Source organism: Mus caroli, chromosome 18, assembly GCF_900094665.2.
Source record: "Mus caroli chromosome 18, CAROLI_EIJ_v1.1, whole genome shotgun sequence".
Lineage (NCBI taxonomy): Eukaryota > Metazoa > Chordata > Mammalia > Rodentia > Muridae > Mus > Mus caroli.
This window is the reverse complement of record NC_034587.1, coordinates 55722315-55736816: the sequence shown is the minus strand read 5'-3', so window position 1 is coordinate 55736816 and position 14502 is coordinate 55722315. Positions and strand designations below refer to the sequence as shown.

Sequence of the window (14502 nt, the reverse complement as noted above, 5' to 3'; positions counted from 1 at the left end):
GAAGGGGGAAGGGGAAGGGGAAGGGGAAAGGGAAGAGGAAGGGGAAAAGTCTTCTTCATTCTGATAGAAAATGGTACCAGGTGGGAGTACTGTGAGAAAAGAAAGTAGATCTGCATAGCTGTATAAGTGCATAAAAAACTCTTTCTAATTAAACTCATTTAGCAAGAAATTGATGGCTTCAAGCAACTGATTATACTGTACTACGGTGATTCAAACACATTTAAAAGTAGCTGAAGGCCATGAGTGTGGATATAAAGTATATAAGAGAAAAAGTGCAGGCAATGGCGAAGTGCACTACTTAAGTCCTCACATAATTCATAAAAGGGTAAAATAAAACTTGTAAAGATACTACAACAAATTTAAATTCATATTGTAAATGCTATAGCAATCAGCCAAATGCAAACAATGGCTATACCTAATATGCAAGTCAATGAGACAAAATGAAATAATGGAATGTACCTTGCTCAACAGTAAGCAGGGAAATCGGCAAATGAGAAGGGAGAAGAACCATTAGAAAACAAATTCAATATGTCTCTTATTATATCAGATATGAAGAGATGGAGGACATTGAGTAAACTGTGGAAGCTGTCAATCTACAAAAATAGATGCTGAAATTAGAAATGAAAAGGGAGACAGAACAACAGAATCTAAGGAAATTCAAAAAATCATCAGATCCTACTACAAAAGGCCATACTCAACAAAACTGGAAAATCTAGATGAAATGGATGATTTTTCTAGACAGATACCACATACCAAACTGAAATCAAGACAGGGAAACTATCTAAACCAGGCCCATATTCCCTAAGAAAAATAGAAGAAGTCATTAAACAACTCCCAACAACAACAACAACAACAACCACAGCCCAGGACTAGGTGGCTTTAGTACAGAATTCTACCAGACCTTCAAAGAAGTACTAATATCAACACTCCTCAAACCATTCCATTAAATAGAAACAGAAGGAACACTACCCAATTCATTCTATGAAGCCACAACTACTCCGATACCTAAACCACATAAAGACCCTATGAAGACAGAACTTCAGACCAATTTTGCTTGTGAATATCAATGCAAAAATACTCAATAAATTCTAGCAAACTGAATCCAAGAACATATTATTCACCATGATCAAGTATGTTTCATTCCAGGGATGCAAGGTTGGTTCAATATATAAAAATTCACAACATAATCCACTATATAAACAAGCTCAAAAAAAATCACATGATAATCTCATTAGATGCTAAAAAAAGCATTTGGAAAATAAAACATTCCTTCATGTTAAAGGTATTGGAGGGATCAGGAATTCAAGGCCTACATCTAACCATAATAAAAGGAATTTACAGCAAACCAACAGCCAATATCAAATTAAATGGAGAGATCCTTGAAGAAATCCCACTGAAATCAGGAACAAGATGAAGATGCCCATACCAACTCAATGAAGTACTTTAAGTTCTAACTAGAACAATAAGACAACAAAAGAAAGGCGATAAAGGGGGTACAAATAGAAATTTTCAACTTACAAAGATATGGCTTAAAGCTAAAGACTGAGATTAAGAGGATGAAAAAATGAAGCAGGCAACATGAATCATAAAGTGGCTCACTGGCTCTATCCAGCCAGATAGCATGCATGGGCTTAAGGAGTATTTCTATCTTTCAATTCCTCAAATGCCTCTATCTTACAATTAATTTGAATTTAAGATGATCTATGAGGGCTAGGTGGATACATCAGTGGGTAAGTGTTTGCTGTGCAAGCATGAGAAGATGAATCTGAATTTCCAGAGCACACATACAAGGCACGGTGTGGTTAATCATGCCTGCAACCCCAGCATTGGGAGACTGGTATCCTGGGAGCTTACAGATCACTCAGCTAAAGTGGTGAACTTATTGTTCATTGAGAGATTCTGTCTATTAAAAGGGATTAAGAACACACACACACACACACACACAGAGAGAGAGAGAGAGAGAGAGAGAGAGAGAGAGAGAGAGAGAGAGAGAGAGAGAAAACATATCCTCTGCCCTCCACATGCATATCCACACTTTAATGAGACTTCTCATGCACATGCATGTACCACTAGCATGCGCAAAGACACACAAACACACACACACACACAAACTTAGATGATATATATTACTTATTAAGATTATATAACAATCTTAAATATATAATATACCATCAAAATGCATAAAGAAACAACTGATCTGAGAGAGAAAGAAAAAAATTCATTTTCGATTTCTCTTTACTCGTCTTTCCCTAATTGATCAGACAAAAAGAATATCTGTAAGCTTGCAGAAAATTTGAACTACTGCACTGTAACTGACAGTAAAAATTATAGCTGGAAATTTCAGAATAACTCCTTCAGGCCAAAGGCGATAAACCCGATCTCAATTGACACCCAAATGCATGTATTCTTTCACCCCAAAGTAAGTATCTCAAAATAACGGTAAATTAAGTACATTCAAACATAATTCATAGCTCCAAGAAGAAACCACAATGGTACTATGAAAAAAGCTGGAACAGAAAGTGCATTGTGAAACACAGCTAACTTGGGTGCAGAGGCACTTTGGTAGCTCTGAAGTGTCAGAAGAGGAAAGAAGGAAGGAGGAAGGTAAGGTTGCTCCTCTCTCTTTGTCTTTGGTAGGTGGGAAATTAAAGTTCAAAGACAAAGGAAGAAAATGACAAAGGAGCAAGCCAAACAGAAATAAACCAAAGGTAGAGGCATCCAGCAACACCACAAGTTGGTTATTTGGAAACATTGACTGATAAAGCTTAAACTGATCAAGAAAACAAGATACAGTGGTAGAAATAAGGGTCCCAACACTGTCCTTCTGAGTAATGGTGCAAGAAGAACATATCAGAAACAGCTTCAAGCCAACCAGTTGGAGAAGACAAATGAAACAAATTATTCCCTGCAGAAAACAATTACCAAAAGAATTACAAAATGGCACCAAAGAATATATGAAAATATAAAATCTGGCCTCAATGGGAGAGGAAGTGACGAGCCTCACAGGGACATGAAGTGCCAGACTTGAGGAGACACTTGGAGGGATCCACCATCCACTCAGAGAAAAAAGGGAGGGGGATAGGGAAAGGATTGTGGGAGGGGGTGTCCAGGAGGGGGCAGTGAGTGGGATGTAAAGTGAATAAGTAAAAAAAGAAGAAGGAGGAGGAGGAGGAGGAAGAAGAGGAAGAAGAAGAAGAAGAAGAAGAAGAAGAAGAAGAAGAAGAAGAAGAAGAAGAAGAAGAAGAAGAAGAAAAAGAAAAAAAAAACATTATAGACCTCATTTTAAAAAAAAGACCCTCATTTATAATATCTATGTGGAAAGTTCCATAAAAACAAAATGCAGCATAAATTAAAAATAATAGAGATTAGAAGGCCTTCACACAAATAGGACTTCAATGTGTAATCATCAAAGTGAAACTGCTACGAATTTTGGACAAAATAGCTTAGGCAAAAGTGGGGACCCAGGGTTCTTCAAATACACTAAAAATGCTACTTGTCACATGTGGTTAATATATCCAAATGTGTTGCTGTTTTATATTAATCAAGAATATTTATTTGACTTTTTTAAATACTCAGAAAATTACAATTTTTTTATATTTTGGAATAAAAACGTTTTGGAGTCAACTGAATTACTTTCTTTGATATCAGAGTTTCTTTTTCTATACTTTCTTTTTTTTTCTTTAGATATTTTCTTCATTTACATTTCCAATGTTATCCCAAAAGTCCCCCATACCCTCCCCTCCCCACTCCCCTCCCCACCCACTCCCACTTCTGAATGGTTTCCTAAAGAGTTAAATAAGCTGGTTATTTATGAAATTCTGGTTATATTTTCTATGCATGACACAACTTGTATATTGTTTTGATTTTCTCTTATTCAATGTGTTGTTTGCTTCATGGGGTTTATTTTGTTTTTGTTTTCTGATTATTTTTAATACACTATTTGTTGAATTCCCCAAGTCTTTTGAGACCTAGCTTGAGAGGGATTGCTTGTGGGAAGTGTTTCTCTCAACACATGTCAGTCATATTGATACTGCAATAAGACAAAATGCTCCAGAGGATCTGCATCTTCACAGCTAGATGAAGCAGAGGCAGCATACATGTGGGGCTGCGTTGCATTGCAGATTCTCAGAAGAGATGATTTTCCACATCTATTTTACACTAACATTATTGGAGACACTTCCCTGCTTTCTCCTCTCAGGTATAAATTATATTCCTGCCTCTGCATCACACAAACCTTGGAATCCTTTGAAGTCCCACTTGGAGTGGAAGCCTCCCAGGATAGTCACTCTTTAATATCATTGATTTTTCTGTTCTGTCTACAGCATCACCCTGGTGTTCCCAGTCAGACTTCAGTTCCAGGTGTCAAGTGGGACTTCAGGAGGCTCAGTATTCACCTTTCCGTGTTCACTGTGGTTTTGGCATTTTAGGCCTTCTTAATGTCCCTCTCATTCAGACATCTTACAGGCTGCTGTTTATCCATCAAGGTTCCCATGTTGAAACCCAACTCCATCCACACTATGATGTGATTAGGAAGTGGGGTTACTGTGGGGTAACTGGAGCTGGCTGGGGGCTATAGGGCACAATCTTCTTTTTTTTTAAGATTTATTTATTTATAATATGTAAGTACACTATTGCTGTCCTCAGACACTCCAGAAGAGAGAGTCAGATCTCGTTACGGATGGTTGTGAGCCACCATGTGGTTGCTGGGATTTGAACTCCAGACCTTCGGAAGAGCAGTCGGGTGCTCTTACCCACTGAGCCATCTCATCAGCCTGGGCACAATCTTCATAGATGAGATTAGTGTGCTTCTAAGAGCTAGGAGAGGCCTTGCTTCCTTTTCTTCTGCTGTGTAAGGACACAGATGTCAGTACGTTCCAGCTCATAAAAAGTCCTCATCAGAACCCAACCATAATGGTCCCCTGAGCTCCAGCCTTCCAGCCTTAAGAGCTCTGAGAAGAAAGTTCTATTGTTTATAACCCACTTAGCCTGTAGCTCTTTGTGACAGCATCTTGAAGTAATCAAATTAAGAGGTAAATGTTAAAATGGGGCGTTGCTTTATCTTGTGCACATTTTCAAATTATTTTTAGTGAGGTTTTTGCCCTAGTGCCCTGTGTGTGAAATTTCAGAAAGAGTTGAAGTTGGATTTGATGCTTTTGTGAGATTTTTTTTTTTTGGAACCCATAAGCTATAATGATTTTATAAATAACAGCACATGCTTTATTCAATTTAGGCTAACTGGTCAATCATTAACAAAATAATGCTATAATCTCCAGAGAAGCGAATAATAAGTGAATATATTTAAGAGAAAGAGTAATGGAAAGGAAAACTGTACTGGGAGGTGATTAAATGTGTCCTATAACATATATTTGATGTCAGCAAGTTCAATTGTTTAAGAGTGATCAGTTTGCCAAAATTCTATTTTCATTTATTTTTCTAAATTTATCTCCTTTGAAGACTTCTTACAACTTCCTTCCTGTCCCAAAAGGAGCCATGTGAAGAGTGGTTTATGATCCGCTTCGACTTGCAGATCTTTAGAATCTAGGATTTTTTTTTTTTTTTGGTTGTTTTTTCTCTTTTTCCTAGTCCATGTGTTCTGTATTACTCCTCACCAAAACCTAGAGGTCACCCTTGAGTCCCTACTAGCTCTCCCCAGAGTCACATTTCGACAGGCTTCAGTGTCACTGGAAGCCCTTGGTTTCCCTCTTCCTACTCTACTGTGGGTTGGTGAGTTGGTCATATTGTCTACTAATGAGTTAACTCATAGTCTATTAATGGTTGGTCACTTTCCTTACATCTTGGACTCTTCATTACATCAGTAAGGAAAGGAACAGCAGGCACTTGGTTTATATTGTAATATATAAGGTAAGCGAAATGTTCTGAAGTAGCATTTGTGCTATTTAGAAAATAGACATTATTTTGAGAACTGACAATAATTTACAATAGAAACTTAAGACATATTATATATAAGACTCAAATTTTAAATTGTGTGTTCTTAAAATAATAGCAGCAGCAAAAATATAAATAATGACAAAAGATTGGTTATGGGCAGATTTCTATAGCAAAGAAGAGGAGGTGAGATTGGCTGAACTGTAAACAGTGGTCACAGAAGAACATATTTTATGATTTATACCTCTACTTTATTTATATCAACCAATTACCTAAACATAAAACAGGAGAAAAGAGGGAACGTGTGGAGTTAAAGGATCATGTATTCGATTAGGACTTTTACTTTAGAAAATTCCAATGGTTACACAAAGAGCAACAATTTTTTAAAAGGTTCAGTAAAAAGATTTGGGCCAAAGACTGGAGAGCTGGTTCAGTGGTTAAGAGTATGTATGCTTTTGAAGAGGACTTGGGTTTGATTCCCAGCACCCACATAGCAACTCACATTAAAACACACACACACACACACACATACACACACACACACACACACACACTTAGCTTGGTCTATCTGTGTTCAAAAGATGGATTCTGTAACTTAAGACTTTGAATTTGATTTCAGGATCACAGATTAAAAGACATGTGACACTGGACAAAGGCATACATATCTTTTCTGTTATTTCTTCTTAACTTTTTAATTGGGAGTTTTGAATTCTGCATTTTTATAGAAATATCTGCTTTGCCCAGGTGTAAAAGGCTTTACCTCACAGATGGATGCCACCGATTTTTCTCTAACAACCACTCTACAGGCGTAAAACATCTTTCCCTTACACAATTTATTGGAAATGCCAAGATGATTTCCTGCATAGCAGATGTTATTTTTGTCATCGCAGAGACGGCAATGACCCAACACATCTTCAACAGTTATCAGTGGAGCTGTACATAGTAAATGCAAAGGAATAAGGAAATTTAGACGTCGCAAGCTATGGAAGGAATAAAGAAAGGAATAAATAAATAAAGGGCAGCATGACGGAGCGCCAAGGGCACATGAAGAACACCAGTCTTAAGCACGGGGCAGGATCTGCAAACGAATTAGATCAGAGCTGGAAACAAAGGCAAGGAAGACTCTTGGCTCTGGCACAAGCAGCTGATTAGAAATGAATAACTGTGCCGGGAGGTGGTGGCGCACGCCTTTAATCCCAGCATTCGTGAGGCAGAGACAGGCAGATTTCTGAGTTCCAGGCCAGCCTGGTCTACAAAGTGAGTTCCAGGACAGCCAGAATTATACAGAGAAACCCTGCCTCAAAAAAACAAAACAAAACAAAACAAAACAACAACAAAAAAGAAATGAATAATTATGATAAACTGAAAAACAACCTTGCAGATGTTTCTAAATATGAAATATTCCAAGGGTGATGAAATTGTGGAGTCTTTCAGTAAAGCTCTGCTCTCCGGAACAGACTAGAGCATTCATTACAGTCTCAATAGCTTGTTAGACCTCTTTCCCTAGTGAGGAAACAAAATGTCTTCTACGAATCTGGACTGGGCCCTCAGGAAATAGCAAATCTGCTAGGGTCTTGATCTTGGATTACCCAGCTCCCCAAAGTGAAAAATCAATTTGACTTATTTGTAGACTGCCCAGTCTCTTGTATTATGTCATTGTAGCCTGTGGTGCACAAAGTTGTCCTGAATCGTGGAGAAGGTCACAAACTCAACCATGCCAATCTAGTCTTCCCCAGGATGGCCAAAGCTTTAAAAATATTTTCTTCATAGGTGAGCTTTTCTAGAGTGAAGCCTAACACAAGATTAAACATTTAACTATGCTTGGCTTGTTTTAGGGACAAACATTTCCTATTTCTAAAATAATCATTACACAAAAATACCTGCACATTCACACATGGAAATATATGTATTTGCATATGCATGCAGGAAGTAAATGTGTTAATGGATTGTATTACATTATCATATATTTGGAATAAAACATGACAGTTATTTAATGAGGTTGGGTTTTTTTGTTTTGTTTCATTTTGTTTTGTACCATGAGCTGACATTTGGAAGTACTTTATAGTCTCTCAACAGAAAACCAAATTGGTTTGGCTCCTGGGAGTCCCTGGGAGAAAAGGAAAGTCTTGTTTAATGTTAAAGAGATACTTTCCACTTTCCTGGAAGTTCAAGTGTGAACCTAGAACCAAAGTGACTTCCTTCTGTCACCTAAATCCCAGCAGCTGAGAGTTAGGCTAGCACTAAGTTCCTGAGTCTGCAATGCCAGTTACCTAAGTAGCTATGTGCCGGCTTTTCCTCCACAACTTTGATTCTTCTCGCTCCAGCGGGTATCACCAGCACTTCAACATAACCTGTAAGAGTCAGCAAAACATACCATGAATCCTGCATCCTTATAAAATCTCTGCTCCTAACTGACTTGACGAGCCCCACCCCCCCCAACCCACACCTTTGGTTTTAGTTGCAGCTACCATGTTTTAAGAGCTACGGGAAGAAAATGTCTTACTATAAGGCTGCAGTGTCCTCAGGTGCAGTTTTTTGGAAAGACAGAGCACAAAGCTCTACTGAGAAGGTAAGAAGTTTATTGTAGCATGCAAAGTACTGTGAGGATAGGAAGAAGCCTGTGGCACAGCCTCCCTAGAGACAGTAGGACAAACTAAAATCAACCCAGGGCATTTTTCTCTGGGGATTCCTCAAGCTAGAAAGAGCAGAGAAAGTAAAACCTTAAAGACAAGAAAGTTGGCCTGGACAGTCCCTGGAGTGGCTGAGCACAGGAAGAGAGACCAAGTACTCCCAGGGAGATGAACAAATGGATAAGACAGAGGAGATGGTGGGAAGTAGAAGGATGTAGGGACACATTCATCTCTGTAGGTACCACACAGGCAAAGATTGGATGTCCTCAGAAAATATTTTCCAGCTATTGTTATGGATATAGTACTTGAAATAAAGTAAAACAAGGTAGAATAAAATGATAGAATATGTAAGAAAATGAAGAAACTGGGGGTCCTTAATGAAGAATAGGATCAAAAGAAAGAAGCCTAGTTTTGGCTTACTAGTTGTTTTAAACTTAATATGCCTTTTAAGACATTATGTAAAAATTCATGCATTTGGCTGAAATCTGATTTGAAGCTTTAAAACGACAGAGACAATTTCAAACTTTTCTCCTGTCTATTAATCATTGTAATTTAAAAAAAAATATTGAGGTATTTGGAACAAAGATGTAGAGTCCATCTGTTGGCAGAGATAAAATAAAGGCAAATGGGATAAGTATGAGTGTGTGTGTGTGTGTGTGTGTGTGTGCACATATACCTATGTGCACACATGTACCTATGTGCAAGATCAGAGGTTTACCTCATGTGTCTTCCTCACTCTTTATCTTATTGTTTTGAGATGGGGTCACACATTAAATCTAGACCTCACTGATCCAGCAAGATTGTCTGGCCACAAGCTCCAGGGATTCTCCTGTCTCCATCTCTATGATTACAAATGCTCAAGGCCATCCCTGATTGGTTGGTTGGTTGGTTGGTTGATTGGTTAGTTGGTTGGTTGGTTGGTTAATTGGTTGGTTGAATGGTTAGTTGGTTGGTTGGTTGGTTAATTGGTTGGTTGGTTGGTTGGTTGATTGGTTAGTTGGTTGGTTGGTTGGTTGGTTGGTTGGTTGGTTTGGGTGTTTTTACATTCACACTAGGGATATGAACTCTGGAACTCATGACTGTATGATAAACTGTTTACTAATTGAGACATCTTCCCAGTCTCTGAGCATGTGAATTTTACATTCAAACTTCCATTCAAGAGGCAGTTTATCTAATTACTCAATGACTTGACCATTTTCATCCAACTGTTTGCAGCAGTTCCAAATGGAAAGCACTGGCACGATGTCACAAAGACAAAACAGGAATGAAAACAGACACGTAGCTGTTGAGTATCTAGCACGTAGCATAGAAATAATGTCGGATGGCTACGTATGTAGGTAGGAGTTAAATAAATTGTTAAGTTATGTTAAAAGATAGCATAGAACATCATGGTTAATTCTCTGATAAGTAATAAAAACTGTTTTTTTTTTAAGTACTCCACCATTCTCATCATACATGGCTTAGCAATGCACTGCTGTTCTTTCTTTAAGGTGTATGTCTGTGATTCACATTTGAAAACACTAGCATCAGTCACAGGAAAGGGTGGACTGTACAACTCAAGGGAACTTTCCCCCTGAAAGATAAACAAGTTGCCTTAGGAGAATGTATGTGGGAAGCAAAAGGTTTTGTTTTCTGTGTGTAACAAGAATTGAGAGGTGAGCAGTGGTCTTAGCTCTTGAAGAGCAAATCTGATGGAATGAGGACGGAAAAGGCTTAGTCTGTGGTAGTCTTCCGAACCATATTTGAATTCTGTATTGTAAAACACTGTATGTCACAACCTGGGAAATGGGGTGGCGTGGAACATTTGCTATTATTACATTTTTTTTTTTAATGAAGGTTTGAGAATCTGTTTCAGCTTAGTGCATCTTGTCTTTCCTAAATGACCGCTGGCAGATTTGAATGGTTTGTCTCTTATTCTGTTAAGGCAAAGCAAAACAAACAACAAAACAAATGAACAATTTCATTTCACCTTCCAAAGATTTCATCTGACTCTCCTTTAAGAACAACTCACTTATTGAAAATGACTTCAGTTTCATTGACTGTCCAACATCGATTGATTGTTCTTCAAATATAACTAACTTATATTTTAGCATTAGAATTTTTTATTTTCTTGAACCTGAGCATTTAAATGAAATGTTAATGTGAACATGGAAGGGTTGGTGTGAGTACAGCTGTTAATGGGGGCTGGAGAGATACTAAAGCATTTGATAAATTATATGTTCCTCTAAGCATTTACGGCTCTTTCAGGGGACCCAAGTTTGGATTAGAACACCCTTGTCAGACAGCTCACAACTGCCTGGAACTCCAGCACCAGGGTCTCAAGCACCTTTTTCTCACCTTTATGGGCACACCCCCCCACACACACCCAGACACACACTACACACAAGCATTCACAGAGATCCGTATATAATAAAATACATCCTTTAAAAAGAAAACAGTCATAAATGATGGCCCAACACATAATAATATGTCCAGGAAAGGACTCTATGAAGCAAAGAAAATATTAGCTCCTTCCTAGCAAGCTTGAGAACCTGATAAGTAGTGATGTGTGTGTGTGTGTGTGTGTGTGTATTTATATAAGTGTGTATGTGTGTGTGTACACATATATGTATATGTATATATGTATATATACATATATACTTATATATATGTTGATTAATGTATATTTGTTTATATTATATAAGTGTGTATATATATGTTGATTCACGTATATTTGTGTGTGTATAAAGTACTGGTGAGATATTATAATTCAGTGCCAATACTAATAATCACATTTTGTGGCAAGGAACTCTCAGTGCATACTCTATGGATCACATCCCTTACATTCCCTGTGTATAGCATTTACAGATGGGAAAGGGGAGAGGAGGGGACTCTTGCTATTAATGTCCATGGATGTCCCTGTGCTCTGCTGTCCCTGCTCTGATTTCTACCACACGATCTTGTTTTTGAGATTTCAGCTTTCAAAAATTTCCCCCCTGAAACTAAATAAAAGAATTATCAAAAGCTGAATGGAAAGCAGGAACCCTGAAACTAATATTGTCAGTGTTTGTTTCGAGCTGTGGCAAATCACTATTTTTGTTAGATATGCTTTTTTCACTGGCTAATAAGCATTTTAGAAGCCTGGTAACATAAGCTGATGCAAATTAGATTACCCCCTTCCTGCTCTAACTTCTAGAATGCACAACACATGACTTCATGTTTTCATTATTGAAAAATACACTTGTTCAAGTTTCTGCTTCATATCACATGTATTGTATGTCATCACTAAAATGATTAAACACTCATTGAAAATGTCTTCACTAGAATAAGAATGGTGATTTCTAAATCAAATTTAATCTAGTTTTTGTCTACAAAGACACTGCAGTTTATTGAGTATGAAAAATAAAGAACAGTTTACCTGCCCCTCTGGTGTGATTAAAATCGCCTTTAATGACTTTGCATGATTTTCCATTGCCGTTACATACACCACAATGATCTTCCCTGGCAAGAGACCCCAATAAACCATCACAACCAGCTTTCTGTAAGAAAAGAAGAACATATATCAAAAGTTGAAGTATTCCCCGGGGCCTGCAAACTGGGCTAGCACAGGACCATGAACAGTTCGGTACAACTTCCCCAGGTAGCCACCTTCACACCACTGTCAGAGGACCAATGACTCTCCATTCTGCCTTAATGTAGCAATGGTGGACCAGTCATAAAGTTTTATAAGGCTTCTCCAGGTAACACCATCCACTGACAACTAGTGCCTCTACTTAACAACCACCAATAGAGTCCTTTGAGCCTTCTACAGACTTCTGGGGATCTTCAGTGAGAATCTGCTCATTCTGTGTAAAATTGGCTCCTGAGTTCATATGTTGTATTAGCCCTAGCTAGGATAGGGTCATTTCTGATACTGCCACTGCACATCAACACTATATGGACCAAAGACTCAAAACCAAGTATCAACCAGTTGGTCTAAAATCTGACAAATTTGAATAACAGCCTGTAGGGATTCAAATGTCCACTCTACCAAAGTTGGGGCAGATGTCCATAAAATTTGCAATTCCATTTATGTGACTTTAGATATCTAGGTCCCATAACAAAATCATAAACGCAAATATCAAAGAAAGTATATTCTCTCCAAAAATTAGCACCCCAATGTTAATGTTCCTGGAGAAAGGCAACTCACATGACATACAAGTTTTTCAAAACAGCATTATGAAATGTTCAAAAATAAAAAGATGATGCAAATGAATGTCAGAGTAAAAACCATGCATAGAAAAATATTGAATATAATATGGACAAATAACCATTCAGTATGTGAAAATACAATTTAATAAAAGGATAAAGATTGTGAATGAAGTTTAAATGAAATAAAAATTTCAATAAAAAATTCAGTAAGCCAAATTAAAAACTCAGAAGAAAGTCTTATCAAAAGAATAGATCAAGTGGAGAAGAGAATATAGGGGTTTGCAGACAAGGTAGAGGAAATGGATCATTCAGCCAAAGAAAACAATAAAACTAAAATCATCCAAGAACAGAGCATGCATTAACTATAGGACACTAAGAATCATAGGTATCAAAAAAGGGAGAAAATCCTGGTTAAAGGGTCAAAATTATATAAGCTAAGGAAAGAGATGCCTATAAGGTTGCCAGAAGTACACAGAACACCAAATAGACAGAATCATAAAAGAACCTCCCCATGCCATATAGTAACCAAACACTAATGAACAGAACAAAGACAAGGTCTTAAATGTTGCAAGAAAGACCAAGTCATAGATTGAGTCAGGCAGAAATGAGTAACAACACAGTTTTCTTGGACCCTTATTCTCCAAGTTCTTTAAGATTAAAGATTCCACCACAGACTACAATGTCATACTATGTATCATAATCAAAGGAATAAGAAGAACATTTTTGTAGTAAAGGCAAGTTAAAAGAATGTGACAACAAACCCTGCCCTACAGAGGAAACTGGAAGAAATACTTTGGACAGAAGAAAGGGTGAGGCATGTCTAAGATATGATAGTAAGAAGATAACATTAAGTGATAAAGTCTAAAGAAAATAAACACCATAAAATCAACCTAAAGGCAGGAATCAATACAGAACTTTCAATACCTTTGAGTTTCAATGGTCTCACTGTTCTTTTAAAAGGACAAAGAATTCAAGAAACTAGATCAAAAAACAAAAGCAAAATCAAATCATCCAATTCAAAAATGCAGTACAGATGTAAACACAGAATTCTCAATAGTGGAAAATCAAATGGTTGAGAAACAAAGAAATGTTCAAAATCCTGGGCGATCAGGGAAATGCAAATCAAAATTGTTTGGGATTCCTGTCAGAATAGTTAGGATCCCTAACACAAGTGATAGCTCATAATGAATGACTAGGTCTCTGACTCTTATGCCTGCACTTAAGACACTTTTCCTCCTGTTGCGCTGCCATGTCCATCTTTGATATAACGGTTTTTGCTTTATCTTACTATATTTTATTTTGTCATGTTTGGTTGTTATCTCCTCGACTTCTAAGTTAAACCAATCAGAAGAGATACAATAGGTTACTTCATACTGATTAGAGGGACAAGCCGTGAAGAAGACGTTACAAAACTTTCAAGCATTAAACTTTAAATTCTGCTAAGTGTAATGCAATTGGCTCACCATTACACATTAATATCATGTAACTTCAACACTATACACCCCCAAAAGATATCATCTGGGGAGAGGGGTGCACAGAAAAGTAGTAGAGGTAGGTGACATCACAGATCAAATAGATCCAACACATCTCTACAGAGCATTCCATCCAGACACTAGACAATACATGGTTATCTCAGTAGCCCATGGAAACTTCACCAAAATACAACATATTTGGGGACATAAAAAATAAACTATGTCTCAACAACTATAGGAAAGCCGGGCGTGGTGGGGTACGCCTTTAATCCCAGCACTCGGAAGGCAGAGGCAGGCGGATTTCTGAGTTCGAGGCCAGCCTGGTCTACAAAGTGAGTTCCAGG

General features: G+C 37.6%; 1 protein-coding gene across 1 annotated transcript in view; it reads right to left on the bottom strand.

Moving 5' to 3' along the window:
• Adamts19 (ADAM metallopeptidase with thrombospondin type 1 motif 19) overlaps positions 1-14502 on the bottom strand; it is a 195127-nt gene that overhangs the window by 50491 nt on the left and 130134 nt on the right. The window contains exons 15-16 of the mRNA XM_021150815.1: positions 11914-12034; positions 8157-8237 (exon numbers count right to left, since the gene is read on the bottom strand). Of these exons, the coding sequence (XP_021006474.1) occupies positions 8157-8237; positions 11914-12034 (202 nt within the window). The remainder of the gene's footprint in view (positions 1-8156; positions 8238-11913; positions 12035-14502) is intronic.